The sequence below is a fragment of the Panulirus ornatus genome, chromosome 68 (genome assembly GCF_036320965.1).
Source record: "Panulirus ornatus isolate Po-2019 chromosome 68, ASM3632096v1, whole genome shotgun sequence".
NCBI classification, from domain to species: domain Eukaryota; kingdom Metazoa; phylum Arthropoda; class Malacostraca; order Decapoda; family Palinuridae; genus Panulirus; species Panulirus ornatus.
The window spans coordinates 6723266-6748324 of record NC_092291.1 but is presented as its reverse complement, the minus strand read 5'-3'; the positions used below and the strand labels follow the sequence as shown (position 1 = coordinate 6748324).

Sequence of the window (25059 nt, the reverse complement as noted above, 5' to 3'; positions counted from 1 at the left end):
TGTAGAAAGGAACTGCTACCTTTAATAGTATATATATATAAGTTGTTTTTGATTTTCCATTAGGCTTAGAAACTCTGGACTAACCAAGAACTTACTGAATTATATTAGTGAGAGGAGAATGAAAGATACTTTATTGTTTCTTCTTCCCTTTCATTAACCTCTTTATATTTAAGTTAAGGCCCAGCCTTGATTTGGACTTTTGTCTATGACTAGAGCCTCAAAAGGAATAAAGAAAATATGATAGAAATTTTTGCTATGTACACTATCAGTGTTAGATTACAGGAAGGAACTGAAACTTCTAATAGTATATATTAATTGTGCCTCATGTAGTAATATAATTGAAAACACTTGACCACACAAGAATTTACTGAAGAATATATTGATGAGGAGTAGAATGACAAATTGTAGCATGGGAAAAAGCTGTGTAAGAGGGATTTATGACTTTCACATTGTAATGGATTCCCATGTAATGTGGTGTATGAGTTCTTTTGTGTTGCTAAGAGTGGGTGGTCCCAAAGGTTTTAGGGACATAGAGAAATGGATATGAAGAGCTTATTATGCAAGAAGAGGTAAGTGATAAATGAAGTTTCAGGATGATACAAAAGAGACTTGCTGATATGGAGATGTGCTTGAACTGCAGTGATTATGTGTTTGATGAGAGTTTTTCATGGCCTACAATGGTCTGTATAAAAGGACAATATGTTTGATGTAGATAAATGGTAGGAAAATTTTCTTAAGAATTTCCACCAGGTTTTAGAATTTGCATTAATTTTGTAATCAGCTGCAACTTACCACATCTATGTTTTGAACATAAAACATTGTGGAAATTAATTACATTTCCAGTGGTTGAGATTATCATCATAAGAGTAGATGTAATAAAGGATGTGTAGACAATGCATCAATTTTTTTATCATAAGTGGAGATATGATAAAGGATTTGTAGACAATACATCCATGAATTGATATGATAAGGTCTACCAATAAAATGTTTTTGTATACTAGCTTGCTTCAATAGAATGTTTTACCTGCTGCACATCATGTACATAAGGTAGGCACAACAACACTATAGATTTACGTTCCAAGTTAGAATATAAATGAATTCGTATATTATATATATTTTATTATACTTGATCGCTGCTTCCGGCATCAGCAAGGTAGCGCCAGGAAACAGATGAAGAATGGCTCACACTTATATATACATGCACACACACATATATATTGTTTTCTTTCTTTTCTTTTAAACTATTCGCCATTTCCCGCATTAGCGAGGTAGCATTAAGAACAGAGGACTGGGCCTTTGAGGGAATGCCCTCACCTGGCCCAATTCTCTGTTCCTTCTTTTGGAAAATTAAAAAAAAAGACGAGAGGGGAGGATTTCCAGCCCCCCGCTCCCTCCCCTTTTAGTCGCCTTCTACGACACGCAGGGAATACGTGGGAAGTATTCTTAATCCCCTATCCCCAGGGATAACATATATATTGTTCTTTTTCTTTCAAACTATTCGCCATTTCCCGCGTTAGCGAGGTAGCGTTAAGAACAGAGGACTGGGCCTTTTTTGGAATATCCTCACCTGGCCCCCTCTGTTCATTCTTATTGTTATATTGTTATACTGTTATTATTATTATCATTTTTTTTATTTTGCTTTGTTGCTGTCTCCTGCGTTAGCGAGGTAGCACAAGGAAACAGACGAAAAATGGCCCAACCCACCCACTTACACATGTATATACATACACATCCACACATGCAAATATACATACCTATACATCTCAACGTATGCATATATATATACACATAGACATATACATATATACACGTACATATATATTTATTATTTTATTTATTTTGCTTTGTCACTGTCTCCTGCGTTAGCGAGGTAGCACAAGGAAACAGACGAAAGAATGGCCCAACCCACCCACATACACATGTATATACATACACGTCCACACACGCAAATATACATACCTATACATCTCAATGTACACATATATATACACACACAGACATATACATATATACACATGTACATAATTAGAAGCAGTGAAAAGTTTTTATCGAGGATGTAAGGCATGTGTACGTGTAGGAAGAGAGGAAAGTGATTGGTTCTCAGTGAATGTAGGTTTGCGGCAGGGGTGTGTGATGTCTCCATGGTTGTTTAATTTGTTTATGGATGGGGTTGTTAGGGAGGTGAATGCAAGAGTTTTGGAAAGAGGGGCAAGTATGAAGTCTGTTGGGGATGAGAGAGCTTGGGAAGTGAGTCAGTTGTTGTTCGCTGATGATACAGCGCTGGTGGCTGATTCATGTGAGAAACTGCAGAAGCTGGTGACTGAGTTTGGTAAAGTGTGTGGAAGAAGAAAGTTAAGAGTAAATGTGAATAAGAGCAAGGTTATTAGGTACAGTAGGGTTGAGGGTCAAGTCAATTGGGAGGTGAGTTTGAATGGAGAAAAACTGGAGGAAGTGAAGTGTTTTAGATATCTGGGAGTGGATCTGGCAGCGGATGGAAACATGGAAGCGGAAGTGGATCATAGGGTGGGGGAGGGGGCGAAAATTCTGGGGGCCTTGAAGAATGTGTGGAAGTCGAGAACATTATCTCGGAAAGCAAAAATGGGTATGTTTGAAGGAATGGTGGTTCCAACAATGTTGTATGGTTGCGAGGCGTGGACTATGGATAGAGTCGTGCGCAGGAGGATGGATGTGCTGGAAATGAGATGTTTGAGGACAATGTGTGGTGTGAGGTGGTTTGATCGAGTAAGTAACGTAAGGGTAAGAGAGATGTGTGGAAATAAAAAGAGCGTGGTTGAGAGAGCAGAAGAGGGTGTTTTGAAATGGTTTGGTCACATGGAGAGAATGAGTGAGGAAAGATTGACCAAGAGGATATATGTGTCGGAGGTGGAGGGAACGAGGAGAAGAGGGAGACCAAATTGGAGGTGGAAAGATGGAGTGAAAAAGATTTTGTGTGATCGGGGCCTGAACATGCAGGAGGGTGAAAGGAGGGCAAGGAATAGAGTGAATTGGAGCGATGTGGTATACCGGGGTTGACGTGCTGTCAGTGGATTGAATCAAGGCATGTGAAGCGTCTGGGGTAAACCATGGAAAGCTGTGTAGGTATGTATATTTGCGTGTGTGGACGTATGTATATACATGTGTATGGGGGTGGGATGGGCCATTTCTTTCGTCTGTTTCCTTGCGCTACCTCGCAAACGCGGGAGACAGCAAAAAAAAAAAAAAAAAAACAATTCACACTGTCTGCCTTTATTTATTTCCATCGCCACCTCACCACACATGGAATAACAACCCCCTCCCCCCTCATGTGTGCGAGGTAGCGCTAGGAAAAGACAACAGAGGCCCCATTCGTTCACACTCAGTCTCTAGCTGTCATGTAATAATGCACCGAAACCACAGCTCCCTTTCCACATCCAGGCCCCACAGGACTTTCCATGGTTTACCCCAGATGCTTCACATGCCCTGGTTCAATCCATTGACAGCACGTCGACCCCGGTATACCACATCGTTCCGATTCACTCTATTCCTTGCACGCCTTTCACCCTCCTGCATGTTCAGGGCCCGATCACTCATATATCCATTGTCACTCATTTCAATATGACAGCATTAAATTATCATCATTTCAGTCTATGTTCCTTCGGGCATTATGTATTTGCAGTCCAGAGTTTATTGATGATGAGTTTGAGAAGATATATTCTATTGGATCCAAGTTAAAATACCCTAGATCTTTCATTAGTAAATCCCTTAGGTTAGCAAAGAAATCATTTTATGGAGTAGAACTCAAACCTCCCATTGACACCAAGAATCTTTTAGTTTTCCCTTTTGATAATAATTTTCCTTTACTTCCCATGTTGCTTAAACCCTTTAATGTAAATGTTGCCTTCAGCAACAGTAATACTATAAAGAATATCGTAATCAGGAATTCACCAGAAAGTTCTCCTGGATGCATATATAAAGTGCTGTGCAGAAATTGTGATAAGTTTTATGTTGAGCAGACTGATAAGGATCTTTCTGTTAGACTTAAGCAACTCTTTCTGTTAGACTTAAGCAACATGAATATAGTATAATAACAGGACAAGAATCAAATGCCTTGTTTAATCATGTTAAAAACTATGATCATTGTACTGACTGGAGTAATGCCATCTCAGTTATTAACTCTTAACTCCATTACCATGAGAAATGTCATTGAATCTTCTGATATTAAATACACAAAGACTTGTAACCTTAATGCTAGTGAAGGTCTATACAAATTGGATAACTTTATAGTTGATAAAATTTGTAAACAATTCCCCTTCTGGTCCGCATAATAAGTTTATGATACACTTGTTGTCTGTCTTGGACAGTCACTTGTTTACCAAATGGCGTCCTAGCTACATCTCTTCATTGTATATCAACTGACTTAAATTTCTCTCTTATATCTCCCCTGATGATGTGATAATTACACGAAAGTGCACTTGGGAACTTATCGTGTTTCATTTCCCCATGGACTCATGACATATGGCACATGACAGCTGGAGACTGAGTGTGAACGAATATGGCCTTTGTTGTCTTTTCCTAACACCACCTCACACATGCGTGGGGGGAAGGGGGTGCCATGTCGTGTGGTGGGATGGCAACGGAAATGGATGAAGGCAGCAAGTATGAATATGTACATGTGTATATATGTATATGTCTGCGTATGTATATGTATGTATACGTTAAAATGTATAGGTATGTATATGTGTGTGTGTGTGTGGACATTTATGTATATACATGTGTATGTGGGTGGGTTGGGCCGTTCTTTCATCTGTTTCCTTGTGCTTCCTTGCTAACGCGGGAGACAGTGACAAAGTATAATGAATATAAATGAATAATATATGATGAGATGCTTGAGATTTTGTGTAGCACATGTATAGTCCCACTGTATAAAGGCAAGGGGGACAAAGGTGTATGATCAAATTACAGAGGTATAAGTTTGTTGAATGTACCTGGTAAGTTGTATGGAAGAATGGTGATTGAAAGGGTGTGGCATGCATAGAGCATCAAATTGAGAAGGAACAATGGGATTTCAGTGTTGGTAGAGGATGTGTGACTGATGTGTTTGCTTTGAAGAATATGTATGTGTGTTTGTGTGTAATAAAGAAACAAAGATTTGCATGTGGCTTTTATTGATCTTGAGGAAGCACATGATATGGTTGATAGAGATGCTTTGTAGAAGATGTTACAAATATATGGTTTGCAAGGAAAACTCTCAGAAGCAGTGAGGAGTGGTTATCAAGAGAGTGAGGTGTGTGTGTGTGTGTGTGTGTGTGTGTGTGTGTGTGTGTGTGTGTGTGTGTGTGTGTGTGTGTGAATAGGTAGGGGGAGGGTGAGTGCTTTTAGTTGAAAGTGGGTCTCTAGCTGGGATATGTGATGTTACCGTGGCTGTTTGCCTTGTTTATGGATGGGATGATGAGGAAGGTAAATGCACGTCTTTGAGAGAGGGGCAGGTATGCAGTCTTTTGGCAGTGAGGGCCTGAGAGGTGAGTCAGTTTTTTCCTGATGAGGTGGTGCTGCAGAAATTGATATGTTTGAAGGTATGGTAGTCCAGATGATGTTATATGGATGTGAGGCTTTGGCTTTAAACAAGAATGTATGGGAGAGGGTGAATGTGTTGAAGGTGAAATGTTTGAGGACAGTAAGTTGTGTGAGGAAGTTTGATCGAGTAAGTGAAGATAGGATTAAAATGAGATGTAATAAGAAGCATATGGTTGAGAGAACTGAACAGGATAGTTATGAAAAACATAAGTATTAGCCATCCTGAAACAAGTGCCCATCCACCCTTCACTCCTACTGAAAAAAGCATGCAGTTAAAACTTTAAAGAACTCTCCTGCAACAATTCCTGACAACTTATCAAACTTTCACTTAGATTACCAAACTTTCACTTGAAATAATGTGCTCCAGTTGCAATCCTAGCATTTAAAGATGTTTTCAACCATTCATGACTACACAAATAAAATCCCTAGCACCTGGAAATTTGCTGATGTAATACCACTCCTAAACCCTCCTAAGCATCCAACTTTCCTTCTTCTTCTCATTGCTGTAAATCACTTCTGTCATCATTATCCAAACTCTATGAAAAACTGATCCACATGACATCCCACTCTCACCTACACAACATGGCTTTAGATCCAACCTCTCCACCACCACACTACCCACTGACCTCACAAAAAATATCCTAGATGGCTTTAATCAACCATAAGCCCCTTTCCCACACAAGGCTAGTGGCAAAAGACATCAGCAAAGCATTGGACACTTGTTTCTTGACCTACCCTTACACTTTTGATTTATGTTAGATGAATAACCCATTGAATTCCATTTTTTGTAGTTTTATAGCCTGCCCAAGTACCTTTGAAGGTAACATAACTGTAATTGGTTGTACTCATATATCCTGATTATAACCACCAATTCTCCTTTTCTATATCAAGGAAATTGTGTCTGGCAATTTTATAACCCCCTGTAATCTTTTGATAGCCATTTTGTCTTTCTTATTTCTTCACTGTCTGATGTATGACCTTCTTTACTCGCCATTTTTTTTTTTTTAGAGCCTCCAGTCACAGTCTAAAGTTAACATAAAGGCAGGGTTTTAGTTGAAATATAGAGAGGATTATGAAAAGGAAATAGAGGAGACAAGGGGAAGTATTTATGAATTTTGGAGGAAGTGAATTTGATTTATGGATATCATCCTCCCAATTTACTCATCTTTCTAATTGTGGAGCTGTTTTCTGTTCATCTGAGTCATTCAGTGTTGATTCATCTACCTCATCCCTGAATTTATTTATAATGTAATCACCCTTTTTGCTGACAAGTACTGATCCTGTATGTTTTGCATTTTTCCCACATTTTCATTTAATACACCATAAATGTTCCCAATTTTTCTCTATCTGACAGTCATATTGTTATTATTTTCAGTGTCTCCAGGTCTCAATCCAATTGCATCAGTCCTCATGTTTTGAGTCTGTTGATCAGCCCCAGAAATTGCTCCTGCTTTTACTTTGCCCACTACTTTCATTAGTTTCTGAAGTCTATTTAATGGGCATTTCCTCTTATTCACTGTTATGGCCATTTTCTTTTTTTAACAGGCTGTAAGACATTTAGAAAAGCCTTTTGACCCTTTATTTTTTTTTTTTTTTTTTTTGTTCTTCAATCATTCTTCCTTCTTTCCTGTGGTCAGATTTCTTCTGAATCCCCTCAACCGCTCTATATGTGTGGTCACGATCACTGAGTATGTTTTTCAAATCTCCAGAGTTTCACTGTCATCAAAAAACACCCAACAGGTTCTTTGACTTGTTCCTTCATTTTCTCTAATTCCTCTTCCAAATGCATTAACTTCTGATCTATATACCCAGTAATTCCCACAGATTTTACCTGCCATTTAGTCTCAGATGAATTGTCATATATTACTCTATTTTTCCTCAGTCCTGTGTAAGTTCTTGTAGAGTATAGAAGTATAGGTATTGGAATAAGCTAAGTGAGGAAACTATTTATGATGATATTATACAGGAATGTTGGGGTAAAGAAGGTGGTGAGAGTAAGTGAGCTTGGGAAGGAGACCTGTGTGGGGAAGTACCAGGAGAGACTGTGTACAGAATGGAAAAAGGTGAGAACAATGGAAGTAAGGGGAGTGGGGGAGGAATGGGATGTATTTAGGGAATCAGTGATGGATTGCGCAAAAGATGCTTGTGGCATGAGAAGAGTGGGAGGTGGGCTGTTTAGAAAGGGTAGTGAGTGGTGGGATGAAGAAGTAAGAGTATTAGTGAAAGAGAAGAGAGAGGCATTTGGACGATTTTTGCAGGGAAAAAATGCAATTGAGTGGGAGAAGTATAAAAGAAAGAGACAGGAGGTCAAGAGAAAGGTGCAAGAGGTGAAAAAAAGGGCAAATGAGAGTTGGGGTGAGAGACTATCAGTAAATTTTAGGGAGAATAAAAAGATGTTCTGGAAGGAGGTAAATAGGGTGCGTAAGACAAGGGAGCAAATGGGAACTTCAGTGAAGGGCGTAAATGGGGAGGTGATAACAAGTAGCGGTGATGTGAGAAGGAGATGGAATGAGTATTTTGAAGGTTTGTTGAATGTGTCTGATGACAGAGTGGCAGATATAGGGTGTTTTGGTCGAGGTGGTGTGCAAAGTGAGAGGGTTAGGGAAAATGATTTGGTAAACAGAGAAGAGGTAGTAAAAGCTTTGCGGAAGATGAAAGCCGGCAAGGCAGCAGGTTTGGATGGTATTGCAGTGGAATTTATTAAGAAAGGGGGTGACTGTATTGTTGACTGGTTGGTAAGGTTATTTAATGTATGTATGACTCATGGTGAGGTGCCTGAGGATTGGCGGAATGCGTGCATAGTGCCATTGTACAAAGGCAAAGGGGATAAGAGTGAGTGCTCAAATTACAGAGGTATAAGTTTGTTGAGTATTCCTGGTAAATTATATGGGAGGGTATTGATTGAGAGGGTGAAGGCATGTACAGAGCATCAGATTGGGGAAGAGCAGTGCGGTTTCAGAAGTGGTAGAGGATGTGTGGATCAGGTGTTTGCTTTGAAGAATGTATGTGAGAAATACTTAGAAAAGCAAATGGATTTGTATGTAGCATTTATGGATCTGGAGAAGGCATATGATAGAGTTGATAGAGATGCTCTGTGGAAGGTATTAAGAATATATGGTGTGGGAGGCAAGTTGTTAGAAGCAGTGAAAAGTTTTTATCGAGGATGTAAGGCATGTGTACGTGTAGGAAGAGAGGAAAGTGATTGGTTCTCAGTGAATGTAGGTTTGCGGCAGGGGTGTGTGATGTCTCCATGGTTGTTTAATTTGTTTATGGATGGGGTTGTAAGGGAGGTAAATGCAAGAGTCCTGGAAAGAGGGGCAAGTATGAAGTCTGTTGGGGATGAGAGAGCTTGGGAAGTGAGTCAGTTGTTGTTCGCTGATGATACAGCGCTGGTGGCTGATTCATGTGAGAAACTGCAGAAGCTGGTGACTGAGTTTGGTAAAGTGTGTGGAAGAAGAAAGTTGAGAGTAAATGTGAATAAGAGCAAGGTTATTAGGTACAGTAGGGGTGAGGGTCAAGTCAATTGGGAGGTGAGTTTGAATGGAGAAAAACTGGAGGAAGTGAAGTGTTTTAGATATCTGGGAGTGGATCTGTCAGCGGATGGAACCATGGAAGCGGAAGTGGATCATAGGGTGGGGGAGGGGGCGAAAATTTTGGGAGCCTTGAAAAATGTGTGGAAGTCGAGAACATTATCTCGGAAAGCAAAAATGGGTATGTTTGAGGGAATAGTGGTTCCAACAATGTTGTATGGTTGCGAGGCGTGGGCTATGGATAGAGATGTGCGCAGGAGGATGGATGTGCTGGAAATGAGATGTTTGAGGACAATGTGTGGTGAGAGGTGGTTTGATCGAGTAAGTAACGTAAGGGTAAGAGAGATGTGTGGAAATAAAAAGAGCGTGGTTGAGAGAGCAGAAGAGGGTGTTTTGAAATGGTTTGGGCACATGGAGAGAATGAGTGAGGAGAGATTGACCAAGAGGATATATGTGTCGGAGGTGGAGGGAACGAGGAGAAGAGGGAGACCAAATTGGAGGTGGAAAGATGGAGTGAAAAAGATTTTGTGTGATCGGGGCCTGAACATGCAGGAGGGTGAAAGGAGGGCAAGAAATAGAGTGAATTGGAGTCATGTGGTATACAGGGGTTGACGTGCTGTCAGTGGATTGAAGCAAGGCATGTGAAGCGTCTGGGGTAAACCATGGAAAGCTGTGTAGGTATGTATATTTGCGTGTGTGGACGTGTGTATGTACATGTGTATGGGGGGGGGGGGCCATTTCTTTCGTCTGTTTCCTTGCGCTACCTCGCAAACGCGGGAGACAGCGACAAAGTATAAAAAAAAAAAAAAAAAAAAAAAAATTATACAGGAGTTTCAAAAGTTGTGTGATGTGAAGAAAGCTCAAGAGATTGGCCTTATATGTGTAGAACTCCTTCCCCATGCTGTAGAAATAGGTAATTATGAATAGATAATTATGCATGCTTATGTATGCATGTATACTCACACACATACACAGTGGTTAGTGTTGTGACCCACCAATCTAAGAGGTCAGGGTTTGAATCTTGGACTGGGCTGCTAGCTCACAGCCAACCCATCTGTTAATTAATTCCTGCCCATTAGGGCTGGTTAGTTAATGGGTGCTTGGCATTATCTAGGGTATGTATATGTGTACATAAGAATAGAAAATTGTATAAGTACAGGGTTCATAAGAGATGCGTATACACATGAATAAAGCTGTCTCCCTATAATGCACGAATAGTAATCTTACACATGTGTACACACACCTGTCATTTTTAAAGGAACATCTGTGTTCCACTTTCAAGGTGTAGATAGTACCACAGAGATGCAGACTGATTGGTGTGTATTACTAGGTTTAACTGTGTGCAGTAGTTTATTGTAGAGTAATAAGTGAAAATATGTGTGGATATAAAAGAAGGCAATGATTAATTCATTGTTCAAGTAGAGGTGCAGATGTTTACTTTGCCCTGGTATGGATTTTGCTAAGTGAAAATAAAATATGTATATGATTTATCCCTTTAGACATAGGATTTGAGTTTTTCAAATTCATTATAGTTGGATCATGTGCATTTACATCTGGAATAATTGGTTCTTTGTCACAACACTTTGGTATCTTCGATAATGTATCAGAAATGTCAATCATACTGACACATTTTTTTAGTTTTTTTTTGTATTTAAGAAAATGCAGAAGAAAATGAACTCTTATTATGTCGTATTGTATGTGGCTTTCACTTGAATGAGGAATTATAGTGCAGTTCAGTTGAGGATTTGCAGAATGTTGTGCAGGTCTTCATGATACATCTTTATAGTGAAAATGGTAAATGATTATTTCTTGGGTGATCTAATGCTAACTTATAGACATCCTTTAATGTTTACAATGGATGATTAAGTCAGATGACCTATATTATGTCTTCTGCATATGCATGCGTGAGTAGTTTCATAGATAATTGTGCAAGTACAGGATCTAGTGATTCACACCATTTATTTTGTAAGAGGCCTTTCTGTGCATCATTTGAAAGTATTTACATTTGTATTAACAGTTTGTAATGTAGTATTTTTTATCTTAAGCATCTGAAATTATTCTTATTCAATTTCAGAGTATGCATTTGAAATTATTCTATTTCAGTTTCATAGTGAGATAGCAATCAATATTGTGTAACATTTTCAAAGATGCTGCAGGTAAAAAGTATTCATTGCTGACCTCAGAATTTTGTAATAACAATTAATTCCATTGCTGAAAGTTAATCAGTTAAAAAGCAGGCTGATGAGTCTTAAACTCTATCTATTTATCTGTATCTCTGATGCCTGGTCCTTCCAGGAGCTCCCATCAAGGGAATGGCCTTAGCAAAAGAGTTTCCACTTATCCCTGTCCTTATATGCCTTCTTCACTCATACCATTCCACACATGCTTCAGCCATTTCTCTCTGTCCATTACTCTTCCTCTCTGTTTCCCTGTCACAGGTGGGCTTCCTCTCACACCAACCCCTTTGATTGTACTATCATATGCTCTCCTTGAAAGCTCCGTCTTGCATTCTTTCCACATGACCAAACCACCTCAGAGTATTATATTTCACCCACTACCATTCCACAATTCATTTCCTTTGCATTCCTTGCCTTAGCAGATCTCTTGTACACCACATTACTTTCTTGATTCCATATAGCCATACCACATGTTCCTTTTGAATAACTCATTTCTACAGCCTAGATTCTTGATCTCTGTGACTCATCCCATGTCCATATTTTGGCTGTAGAGGTCAGGGTTGGGGTGTCTTTGCTGTCTGAATCCTTTCTTCACTTCCATATTTGCACCTCTACCCATCATAATTCTGTGAAGGGACCCAATTACTCTTGTGGCCTTTATCTCTCTCTCCCTTATTTCTCTTTCCATATCACCAAACTTACAGAAACACAAGATAGCTCCCAAGTACTTGAATTCTGTCACCTCTTCTGGTCTTCCCCTAACCTGCTACCCATATCTGTGACACATTTTGATGCACAGTCTTCTATCATTCAATAGGGCTTTGCAAAATCTATACTTTCACTCTCCTTTCAAACACATTAACCTACTTTTACTCACATTTACTTTCATTTGCCAACATTTACACACATCATAAAATCATAACCTTTCCAAAGCCTCTTCACTTTCAGCAAACAGCACAGTATCATCTGCAGACAGGCTTGTCAGTAGCCAGCATACCTCACCACAACACTCCATCTCAGCACCCCTTTTCCCTATTTTTGCTTTCTTTTCTCTTAACACCCCATCCATACATATGTTATTGAAATTATCATTGGTGAAATTGGCTGCTTTATTTATGTCTCTTCATATGTCCAAATTTCAACACACCCTCTTTTGCTCTCTCAACCACACTCTTTTTATCTCCACATGTCTCTCTTACCCTTACATTACTTACTCAGTCAAACCACCTCATACCTCTTGTTGTCCTCAAATGTTTCATTTCAAACACATCCACCCTCCCCTGTACAACCCTATCTATAGCCCATGCCTCACAACCATATAATATTTGTGGAACTACTATCTCCGAGATAACGTTCTCCTCTTGAATGGAGAAAAATTGGAGGAAGTGAAGTGTTTTAGATATCAGGAAGTGGACTAAGCAGTGAATGGAACTATGGAAGTGGAACTGAGTCACTGGGTGGGGTAGGGGGCGAAGGTTCTGGGAGTGATGAAGAATGTGTGGAAGGAGAGGAGTCTTGGAGAGCAAAATTGGGTATGTTTGAAGGAATAGTGGTTCCGACAATGTTATATGGTTGCAAGGCTTGGGCTGTAGATAGAGTTGTGCGGAGGAGCGTGGATGTGCTGGAAATGAGATGTTTGAGGACAACATTTGGTGTGAGGTGGTTTGACCGAATAAGTAATGAAAGGGTGAGAGAGATGTGTGGTAATAAAAAGAGTGTGGTTGAGAGAGCAGAAGAGGGTGTTTTGAAATGGTTTGGTCAAATTGAGAGAATGAGTGAGAAAAGATTGACAAAGAGGATGCATGTGTCAGAGGTGGAGGGAACGAGAAGTGGGAGACCGAATTGGAGGTGGAAAAATGGATTGAAAAAGATTTTGAGCAATTGGGGCCTGAACATGCAGGAGGGTGAAAGACAGGCAAGGAATAGAGTGAATTGAAATGATGTGGTATACCAGGGTCGACGTGCTGTCAGTGGATTGAACCAGGGCATGAGAAACATCTGGGGTAAACCGTGGAAAATTTTGTGGGGCCTGGATGTGGAAAGGGAGCTGTGGTTTCGGTGCATTATACACGACAGCTAGAGACTGAGTGTGAACGAATGTGGCCTTTGTTGTCTTTTTTCTAGTGCTACCTCATGCACATGCGGGGGGAGGGGGTTGTCATTTCATGTGTGGCGGGGTGGCAACAGGAGTGAATAAGGGCAGCAAGTATGAATTATGTACATGTGTATATATGTATATGTCTGTGTGTGTATATATAAGTATAGGTTGAGATGTATAGGTATGTATATGTGTGTGTGTGGACGTATATGTATATACATGAGTATGTAGGTGGATTGGGCCATTCTTTCATATGTTTCCTTGTGCTATCTCGCTAACGCGGGAGACAGTGACAAAGTATGATAGATATGTGATAGATAGTATACACATATGTGTCTGTACATGTGCATGTATATGTATATATATGTGTAAATGTCGATATGTATATGTGTGCACATGGGCATTTATGTATATATATGTGTATATGAGTGGATGGGCCATTCTTTGTCTGTTTCTTGGCACTACCTCTCCTTATTCATACTTGATTGCCATTTCCCATGTTAACAAGGTAGTGCTTGAAATAGATGAAGAAAGGCCACATCCTCTAACATCTATTCTTTAGTTGTCATATGTAATGCACTGAAACCACAGCTCCCTGTTGACAACCAGGCTTCACTCACTTTTCCATGGTTTACCCCAGACATTACATATTCCCAGGCTAAGTCCATTGACAGCACCGACCCTAGTATCCCAACATTCCAAAAATCTTCACTCTACCCTGTACATGCCTTTCACCCTCTACATTTTCAGGCCTCAATCATTCCTTTTTCACTTCATCCTTGAATTGCCAGTTTAGTCTCTCATTCTCCTTGTTCCCTTCACTTCTGACACATATATCCTCATTATCAACTTCTCCTCACTCATTCTCTCCATATGTCCAAACGATTTCAGCATACCCGTTTTAGCTCTCTGAACCACATTTTTTGTTACCACACCTCTCTCTTTCCCTTTCATTTCTTACTCGATCAAACCACATCTCACCACACATTGTCCTCAAACATTTCATTTCCAACACATCCACTTTCCTTCACACTGTGTTATCTGTAGCCCATGCATCGCATCAGTATGATGTTGTTGGGACTACTATTCCTTCAAACATTCCCTTTTAACCTCCAGGATAATGTTCTCTTTCCATACATTCTTCAGTGCTCCCAAAACCTTCCCCCCCCCCCTCCAACTGCATGACTCATCCTATGTTCTGTTTGCTGCTATGTCCTCTCCCAGATATCTAAAATACTTCACTCCCTCCAATTTTTGTCCATTCAGCCTTACCTCCCAAGTAACTTCTCCTTCAACCCTGCTAAACTTCATAACCAGATTTTTATTCACATTCACTCAACTTTCACACACTTCCAAACTAAGTCACCAACTTCTGCAGTTTCTCACTTGAATCTTCCACCAGTGATGTATCATCAGCAAACTACAACTCGCTTCCAACCAAGGCCCTCTCATCCCCCGCAGACTGTAAACTCACCCATCTCTCCAATACTCTCGTATTTACCTCCCTCACTACCCCATCCCTAAATAAACTGAATAACTGTGGTGACATCACACACCCCTGTTGCAGACCAACCTTCACTTTGAACCACTCACTCTCCTTTCTTCTTACTTGTACACAAGCCTTACACCCTGGATGAAATCTCACTGCTTCTACCAGCTTTCCTCCTCCACTGTACATTTTTAAGACCTCCCACAAAACATCTCTATCAGTCCTATCATATGCCATCTCCAGAACCATAAATGCCTCATACAAGTCCATCTGTTTTTCTAAGTATTTCTCTCTCACACATTCTTTAAAGTCTTTAAAGCAAACACTGATCCACACATCATCTACCACTTCTGTAACCACAATGCTCCTAATTATGGTCCCAGTTTGAAAATTTAGCAGTTTGTATTTTTGGGTCTTTTTAGGATACAGTCTAGTTTGGAAAGAGGTCCTTTCAGCATTGATCTCTTACATTGTAACATCTTTGAAATTTTGCCCATTGTGTATCTGATTTTCTGCTATATCAGTATATTATACAGATGGCAAGGATAAGGCTTTTATTTTGTATACTTTTTGCAGTTGCAAGTATGACATATGATCGATTGGGTGAAGATGGTGTCAAGGAGACAGGGCCTGCCAACCATCGGAAAGTCATCCAGCCAGGTACCGACGAAGAGTTGATACTACATGGGTACAAGTCCTCTGCATGCAAGGCCTTTCTCTTTTATCTCATGACACTGGTATCTCTGGGAATGTTTTACCTCATTTCCTACTGGAAACCACACTGGGGGTTGTACTGGAAAAGAAGAAAGTGTTCTCTATCAGAAGCTGATGCCCTTTTCTTGAAGGTAAGGCTTTTGAGAGTTATCTAGTCAGTAGTTATGAATTGTTGTTTAGAGTGTGTTTCTTATGATCATTTATTAAAACTGCAGTAATTAGACCTGTTGGAAATGGAAGTGACATGTTTGGGGAAAGTATGTGGTGTTAGGTACTTTGATTAAGTAATGGAAGGGTAAGAGAGAGGTTTGGTAATAAGAAGAGTGTGGTTAAGAGAGCTGAAGGGGGTATGGACATATGGAGAGAATGAGTGAGGAAAGGTTGACAAAGAGGATATATGTTTCTGAAGTGAAGGGAACAAGGAAAATGGGAAACAAAATTAGACTTGAAGGATGAAGTGAAAAAGATTTGGAGTGATTGGGGCCAGAACATGCAAAGAGTGGAAGATGGGCATGGGATGGAGTTTATTGGAATGATGTGGTATACTGGGGTTGAGGTGCTGTCAATGGACTGAACCAGGGCATGTGAAGAGTCTTGGGTAAACTCTGGAAAGGTCTGTGGAGCGTGTTTGTTGATAGGGAGCTGTTGTTTCGATGCATTACATATGACAGCCAGAGACCGTGCCTTAATTGAAATATCCAGGGGTAAATGGGAGAAGAGACAAGGAGAAATATTTATGAATTTTGGTGGAAGTGAAAAATGTGTCTTTTAAAAAGTGCCAAGTCATAAGTATTGGGAAAGACATGAGAGGGTAGAGAGTTTTAAAGCTTCGAGGTGTAGGGAAAGAAACGGTTACAAAAAATGGCCCACCCTTGAGTTGCCAGTAATCATCACTGATCATGTGACACAGTATCTTGCCCAGTATTGCATGGTTTAGCTGGTGGTGGGAACACACTAGTAGCCAGCTCATAGAGCAAAAATGAAGGTGGACTACCATTGCAGTGAAGGATAAGGAGGTTCATCATAAGTTGTCCCAGATGCCTCTACACAACTGGCATCAAAGGTTTTTTTGCCTTTTTCCTTCCTCTCTCTAGAAGATGTATGCATTCTCTCGTTCAGTCTGCAATGCTCCTGCTGTCAAAAGTTCTTATGCTGTCTTGGACTTATAACACTAGCTTCAGCAGTCTAGATGACACTATTCATTGGTTGTGAGCTCATGCATTTCAGTCACTCACAAGCTGCTTGCTTGGATCATGCTGATGGCTTGAGCTTTATTCCAGTAACAGGCTGGCCAGTTGGTAGACAACTGGGTGTGTGGCCAGCAGCTGAACTTTTGATTGCATGCAAAGTGGAATGTTTCTTGACAGGAAAATATTTTATTGCATTGAAGGCTGCTGGAAGACACACATGCCTAGCTAGAATGGGTAAGGTGGGGTTCTCATGGGGCTGCAGCACATGCTGTGATGGTTTGAAGGTACACTTTTAGGGAATATGAGAGTTGCAAGTGAGGGATTGCTTTGCAAGAAGAAAGCTTACTAATTTATTGAGGAATATTTTTTATCTTATTTTGAAGGCTTGACACAAATGAAAATTCTAATTGAGGCCAGGCATTAGATTAGATATAAAGTTGGGCATAAGAGATAAAGTTCAGGAGAGCATCTGAGAGTTTTTAATGAACTGGAAAACCTGACTTTTAGAAATGCAGATTCATATCTGTTATGAAAAAACATGAGAAGTTAAAGCATTCCAAAAATGAGAAAAATGAGAGACATCACAGCAGCACTTCTTTGGTGCTCTTGTAGGGTCATCATCATAATCATCCCATGACCTCTTTCTAGGAAAAGAGTCCTGGTATTACCTAGGTCATCTTTCCAGAAGCTTTTGCAGCCCAAGGGTGTGCTACTTCTTGTAACAGAGAAATGTAGACTCTTTTAGTCAGAAGTTCTTTGATGAGACTGTTCTCCCAGTGGTACAGCATTGCTAAAAGTGACTTTACTTGTAGTGTAACCTCATTCTGGTGGAGTCTGGCTTTGCTGGTCTTTTAGGGAATTAAGTTGGATTGGGAGGGTAGGACATACACTCCATAGCTTTACAACTGTATGGTATTTGTTGGTTTTTGCCTGGCGTGATTTCACACTATATACACTTTAGCACAGTACACTTTTGCATGGTACACACTTTCTGGTTTCTTTCCAGGTGTTATTTTACATTGTCTGCATCAAGCCTCTTACACACATGCATATCATTTATGTATATTCTACACAGAATTTTGTGTAGTTACATGAGTCATGTACAAATGAATTTCTTATCAAAAAGATAAAAGCACTATTACTTCTATGATTGTGTCATTATTCTTTAACTAGATTTTCACTACTTTGGCTTACTTGGTGATAAGAGAGAGGGGGCACTTACATAACCCTCTGAGATGTTGATGCTCTATACACACTTCATGGTTTCTTACCAGGCATAATTTCACACTATATACACCAAGCACACTATACATACTTTTATTTACAATTGATATATTATTGTTTACACAGGGAAACTTTTTTTATAATATAGATAAAGTTCTTTGTGTAAATCATGCATAGACAATTTTTTTATCACTAAAGGTTTATGCACTAATGCTACATCTTTAGTTTCAGTGCATTGTACATGACAGCTAGTTTGTAGAAAAAGTATGAAGGAACTATAGTAGTCGTTTCAAAAATTAATTTTTCTGTTTTACTTGGGGTAAAAGAGAGTGGGTGCTTTGAGGACTTGTCAAGGCATTGATGCATCTGATTCCTGGGTGACTGTGTGTAATTGCTTAATTTGGAATAATTGCTATCTAAGTGAGTTCCCAGGTACTCAGTTTAGACAGCTGTAATGGAATCCCTGAAGGCCACCGTAAAATTGTAATCTAAACAAAATTTTTAGTATTTTTGTTTATCCAACTAACAATAGTTATCATTTTCACAATCAGATAATGCCTAGAAATGCCCAGGATTATTGTGGAATGTACCGTAGAACCTCTCCTCAAATCTCCTTTTATATTTTATTTATATTTTATCAAAAGTTTAAAAAGATCTTACTGAACATACTTTTCATTCTTATATGTCTGTTGTATCTTGAAAAGGATTGTTTGCCTTAAAAACTCCCTTTTGTTAAACAGGATTCAGATGGTCAAACTCATGTAGTATTGGTTAAGTCAGAAACTGTGGAGGCTGGCTTTCCATCTAAGTATGTGATATTCTCTCAGTGTGTGAGTAGTACTTCTATTGGAGTTCAGAATGGAGCATCAGAATCTACACATCTCACTGAGCCACATCATAGGTAAGTGTATTAGTATCCTTTTATAAAACTGAACTCTTTATAAATCCATCTTATGATTAGGTACCATAATCAACATACATTGTATGGATATATCCATGAAGGCTCAGTTCATAATGCTACCCTGCTAGGGTGGGAAAGGCAAGCATGGAGAAGACAATGTATAATACATATGATGTGAAACAGCTAGGGTAAATCATGGAAAGTTCTTTTTTTTTATGTTATGGATTGGTGGCTGTGGTTTTGATGCATTGCTCTTGACAGCTAGAGTATGGATGTGAGCGAATGTGGCCTTTCTCCATCGCTACCTTTATGTTATATAACCCCAGGACCACTTATACTGGGCTGCAACAACTTTGAGGCTGCACCTCATGCAGGATAAGGGAAATAATGGATTCTTTTAGAGGGAAAAGATCTTCAACAAGAGTCAACTTCTTCCTGTCCATTGATTAGTATACAGCCTTGCTTTAGATGACATCTTGCTTACAGAGTAACCACTTGCAGTTGGAGTCCAGTAATGCATATATAGTAATACCATTGGCAAGGCTGTAACATTGTCTGTTGATGAAATGGAGTTTTGTCTTGTTTGAACTCATTCAAAGGAGTCCATCATTTCCCCTGCTACTGGAACTAGTGCAGTATTGAAGCTGCAAGAGCCCTATTAGAGAAAGGGATCCTGGGCTTCTATAATGATGATAATGAGAGTGATACACCAAGACCCTGCTTAATGTTGGAGATTCATTCCTGGAAAACATGGTTTAGCAGAATTATAGGAAAGTGAATCCTATTTCACCTTGGGATCCATCATGGGATAAAGGGGGTAATTTTGCTGCAGGGTAAGATTTCTCAGTCTAATTTTCGATCAAAAGTGTTCATGAAATGCCAAGAAATGTGCAATTGAACAAAGAAACAGTATTAATCTAGATATTTAAATAAGAAATGCAATTAGAATACTATTGTTACGCCAAGCACATACATGTTACATTGATTCTGATCTTAGTTCCAGGCATTCAACATATGTTTCATGTGTTTCATAACTTTACCTTTGGTATGAGTGATCTTTGTTGCACCTAAAAATGTCATGTTGGAGACACAATGCTTCAGTAAGTTTTCATGCTCAAGAATTGGTTTCATTGATGTAGTGTTTAAGCCAGGAGTTTTAGCAATAGGCAATATCGACATCAGATTTGACAAGCTTCAAAGCCTTTCACAATGTTGAAATTTACCTCCTCTGCTGATGCTGCTCCTACTCTTCTTCCTACAGGAAGAAGATTTGCTTGGGCATTTTCCACTCATAGTTGTAGAAAGTTTTAGGAGGTTATACTGAAACATATACTTATTTTTTGTAGAAGGTTTTAGGAGGTTATACTGAAACGTATACGTATTTTTTTCCTGCTTCTTCACTCTCTCTCTTTTTTTTTTTTTTTATTCATGAGCACTGGATAAATGAATCACAGGATAGTAAAGAACCAGATAGAGGGGACTAGCTATTACTGGATTGTACCTGCTTATGGTTATACCACAAGCATGTTAGTCACCATCAATAGTGGATGGAAAGGAGTATAGGCTTGTTGAGGAACATCTTGATCCAAAGATGTCTATCAGTTCCCTGCTCCTCCATCCTTGAAGGTGCAGGATTCCCATGAAAGGTCTTTTTTCTGTAATGTTGACAAAATCTGGACTTTGGCAGTTTTCAAAATATCCAGGTTCTGGAGGATATGACATTCAGAGTGTTCACGTTTTGGAGGAGTCCTGTGGTTGTATATGAATGGTATTTTTACATACCTGTTGCCATTTTCTGCCACAATGAGATAGTATCAGGAACATAGACAATGGCTCACTCTCTCAGATCCACTCTTTCCCTCATGTATACAGAAGTTCACTTAATCAACATTTAGTGAATCATATGATGTTTTGAACACCCACTGCTAACTCACAGATTTTGTACATTTAACTACCTACCCCCCAATCTTATAAAGTTTTTGATAAGCCCACCATCTGTGCATTACACTTCAGGATCTCAGTAGACCATCCAAATTGCCCTTATTTGTTTATTATACAATATAGTTCACGTGTGTCACTGTAGCTCCTTAGCACAGCACCTAAGATATAAGATATAATGCAGAGCGGTATTCATAAGGACTCTACTAAGCAACTCCCAGGCAACTACCTCTACCACAACTGCAGATCCCATTGACTCTTATGACCCACAGCCTTTGAACAGGAAATAAAACATTTTCAAGAGGCCTGGAAAAAGCTGAAATCCTTGATGCAGAGTATATGATTTTTTTTGTCGGTCGAAATATGAAGGAATCTGCTTTTAGGAGCATGTGTGGAGGAATTTGTTATGTTTATGATTTTGAGGATATGGTGACCAAGAAGTAAAAGCTGAATCTTTCATTGACATCTTGCACTAAGTCCCTGACAATGAGGCAAGACTAGGAGCAGAAGATTTTGAAGAATAGCTTGAACATAGGTATGAATTAGCTGATGAGGATTAAGCAATGCTTTACAGCTAGGATTTCCACCACTCTGAATCAGGTGACGATGAGGACGAAGAGGGTCAAGTGAAGCAGGAATTATCAAAACAAAGTATGAACAAACTGCAGTGTAGTTATCTAATTGTAATTAGTTATTTTTACTGTATGAAGAAGGAGTCTTACACTTTAGAGGTCCCATCTCTTCAACATTCTTTACTATCATACAGCTTTTTAAGTGTATTCATGCTGTCTGCTTCTTTACCTCTTTTTTAACAAAATTTTTGTCTTTATATTCATTTTACGTCGTCTGGTTTCTCTCTACATTTCTAAAAATATTATTCACTATCCACATTGCTGATCTCTTATAGAAGCCTAATGGTTGTGATCAGGTCACCTCTCACTCTTCTCTTATCCAAGTTCAGAAAATTTAAAGCCTTTAGCCTTTCCCTATAACTCAGCCTTCTTAATTCTGATGCCATCTTTGTTGTCATTCTTTGGTCCTTCATTATTAGTTTTTGTCTCTTTAGGTGAAGTGACCAAACTTAAGAAGCATATTTTAGTTTTGGTACTATGTAGGTTATGAACAGCATGCTAAATATTTTCTTATGCATATGCTTGAAAGCTTTTATAATGTTTGCCAGCAAACAGTTTGTTTCCTTAACTGTTGTAATGGCAACAAGTTAAAAATGACGTTGACTTCCAAGCCCTTTTCATACAAAGAATCCTGAAAATAATTTCCTGCTAGGTAATAATCAGATTAAAGCCTTCTTTCACTTTGTCCCATCCTATATACTATTGATGCAATACAAAAGATTATCAAGTTCCTGTGCTGGGATAATATGAAGTTGTGAAGTGGTTCACTTTTATGTTGATTTTGAACACCTTCATTGGCTTACTTCTTTGGCTTTATGTTGGTACTCATGTTGGGAGAAGGCGATCTGTTCCTTGGTTTATTCTAAAGCTTTTTTTTTGAGGAAATTGATTATGGGATTTTTGGCATTCTTCATCCACCTTTGTCAAATGGTACCTTGATTTAGACATTGTGGTTTACTCTGTGTGTCCCTGGATACCACTTCCAGGAGAATAGGTTTCCAGAATTCCTCCAGTAAACCATTAAGGTTATTGTTATCCTTGAGTTGGGTTTTATCTACTTTTTTCCCTCTGATACTTCTTCGTTTGTATGCTCTCTTGCTCACAGGACAAACTGCTGAGGAGAGAAATGATTATTTTGAAAGCTGATAAACTTTTCCCTTTGAGATGGTGTCCACTTGCAATTTTCCCTGGATTTTGCTCCCTACCGTGTAACACACCTGTTCAGGAAACTTTTCTCCAGACCTTCTGTGGTTGCCATGGTTTGGCATCCATGAAATGAGAGCTCCTGGTAGTTGTTAAGAGTTAGGTTAATGAAAGCATCCTGAGAGTGTTTGCTGATTTGCTGAGGTTGGCCGTATTTTATCAACAGTGGCTGCGTCTTAACACCTTGGTTGTTTGCAGAAGTTGTGTAAAGGGTGTTGTCTTTTCATCAGTTATGAGAGTGCAGGATGAATCCTGAATTCAGTGTTCCCATGGAATTTCTTATGCTCACGGGACACTGTTTCAGTGAGAAAGTTTGTTGACTTTTACAACTACAGTTTCTGTTTTCCCCTATTTTTACTATTTCTGTAATGCTTGCTATCATCCTTGTTGTGTTGATTTGAATATATATGTAGAAATTATGCTTTTGTACCTTATGCCTTTTCGTATATCTGCTTTAAAATTTCAGAGGTGTACGGTATTTCTTTTTTCAACACATCAAATACATGTGGGTTCCAGAGAAGATTTCGTTTGTCCGTGTCTATGGTTATGACCACAGTACTCCGATATCATCTCTGCTTAATGACTTTAGAGGCTTTACTTTACAAGAGCAGATGCAAAGGTACTGTAATGTATTTGTGAAGTTGATTTATAACATGTGCTCTAAATCTCTTTGATAATACTATCTTGATGGATAGCATTATTTATTGTGATTGTGTGCTGATATCAAGTTGGAATGCCTCTTTGACAACATTTTACAAGGGCAAGGAGGTCAAAAATGATTGTTCACGTTACAGAGGTATAAGTTTGTTGAGTGTAGTTCGTAAGGTGAATGGGAGAGTGGTTGATATGGTTGTGACATGCAATGTGCTTCAGATTGGAGAGGAATACTTTGGCTTCAAGAGTGGTAGAGGATGTGTGGATCAGGTGTTTGCTTTACAGAAGGTGTTTGAGAAATATTTAGAAACAGAAAGACTTGTGTGTTGCATGTGTGAATCTAGAGAAAGCATATGATAGGGTTGATGGAGATGCTTTGGGGAAAGTGTTGTGCATATGTAGTGTGGGAGGAAAACTGCTTGAAGTAGTCAAGAGTTGATATTAGGAGAGTAAACTGTTTGTGAAAGTATAAGGAGAGGAGGGGGAGTAGTGCCAGGCAAGGATGGGTCTGTGTCAGGGGTGTGTGATGTCTCTGTGGCTGTTTGATTTGTTTATAGATGGGGTGGTTAGAGAAGTGAATGTAGGGCCTTAGAAAGAGGAGCAGGTATGCTGTCTGTTTGGGGTGTTGGGACCTTAGAGGTGAATCAGTTGTTGTTTGCTGATACTTTGGCACTCATGGCAGATGTGAGTGAGAAACTGGAGAAGCTACTGGTGTCTGAGTTTGGGAGCAAGTGAAAGGAGTAAATGTGATTAAAAGCTTGGTTATTAGGTTTAACGATTGGGACAGGAAGGTTATTTGGATTGTGAGTTTTAATGGAGAAAAATTGGAGGAAGTGGAGTGTTTTTAGATACTATGAATGAATACTTGTGAGTAGATATGACAGCAAATGAAACCATTAGAGTTGAAGTGAGCCATAGGGTGGGTAAGGGTGCATTGAGTCCTCTTAGTTTTTTCATTTTAGTCAAAATCTTCAGAAATGCCAACAGATGCTTTTAGTCTCCATTGTTACACCTGATGCTTATGTCAAATGTTCCACACCTAACTTTATGTCTGTCATCGGTCTCTTTTTTTTTATCATTATTATACTTTGTTGCTGTCTCCCACATTAGCGAGGTAGCGCAAGGAAGCAGACGAAAGAATGGTCCAACCCACCCACATACACATGTATATACATACACGTCCACTTATGCACATATTCATACCTATGCATTTCAACGTATACATATATATACATACACAGACATACACATATATACACATGTATATAATTCATACTTGCTGCCTTTATTCATTTCTGTTGCCACCCTGCCACACATGAAATGATAACCCCCCTCCCCCTGCATGCGTGCAAGGTAGTGATAGGAAAAGACATCAAAGGCCACAATTGTTCACACTCAGTCTCTAGCTGTCAGGTATAATGCACTGAAACCACAGCTCCCTTTCCACATCAAGGCCCCACAAAACTCTCCATGGTTTACCCCAGACACTTCACATGCCCTGGTTCAATCCATTGACAGCACGTCGACCCCGGTATACCACATTGTTCCAATTCACTCTATTCCTTGCACGCCTTTCACCGTCCTGCATGTTCAGGCCCTGATCGCTCAAAATCTTTTTCACCCCATCTTTCCACCTCCAATTTGGTCTCCCACTTCTCGTTCCCTCCACCTCTGACACATATATCCTCTTGGTCAATCTTTCCTCACTCATTCTCTCCATATGACCAAACCATTTCAAGACACCCTCTTCTGTTCT

The 25059-nt window shown here is 39.4% G+C and overlaps 1 protein-coding gene across 11 annotated transcripts in view; it reads left to right on the top strand.

Moving 5' to 3' along the window:
• Positions 1-25059, top strand: part of LOC139747372 (polyamine-transporting ATPase 13A3-like) — a 113860-nt gene that overhangs the window by 14912 nt on the left and 73889 nt on the right. For 10 of the 11 annotated variants that reach the window (XR_011712383.1, XM_071659613.1, XM_071659614.1 and 7 more), the window contains exons 3-5: positions 15424-15692; positions 18716-18876; positions 23116-23268. Coding sequence is in view for 10 of the 11 variants with exons in the window: in XM_071659613.1 (XP_071515714.1) it covers positions 15424-15692; positions 18716-18876; positions 23116-23268 (583 nt within the window). In the remaining variant the exon portion in view is untranslated. The remainder of the gene's footprint in view (positions 1-15423; positions 15693-18715; positions 18877-23115; positions 23269-25059) is intronic. The other variant, XM_071659615.1, reaches the window with a different exon arrangement.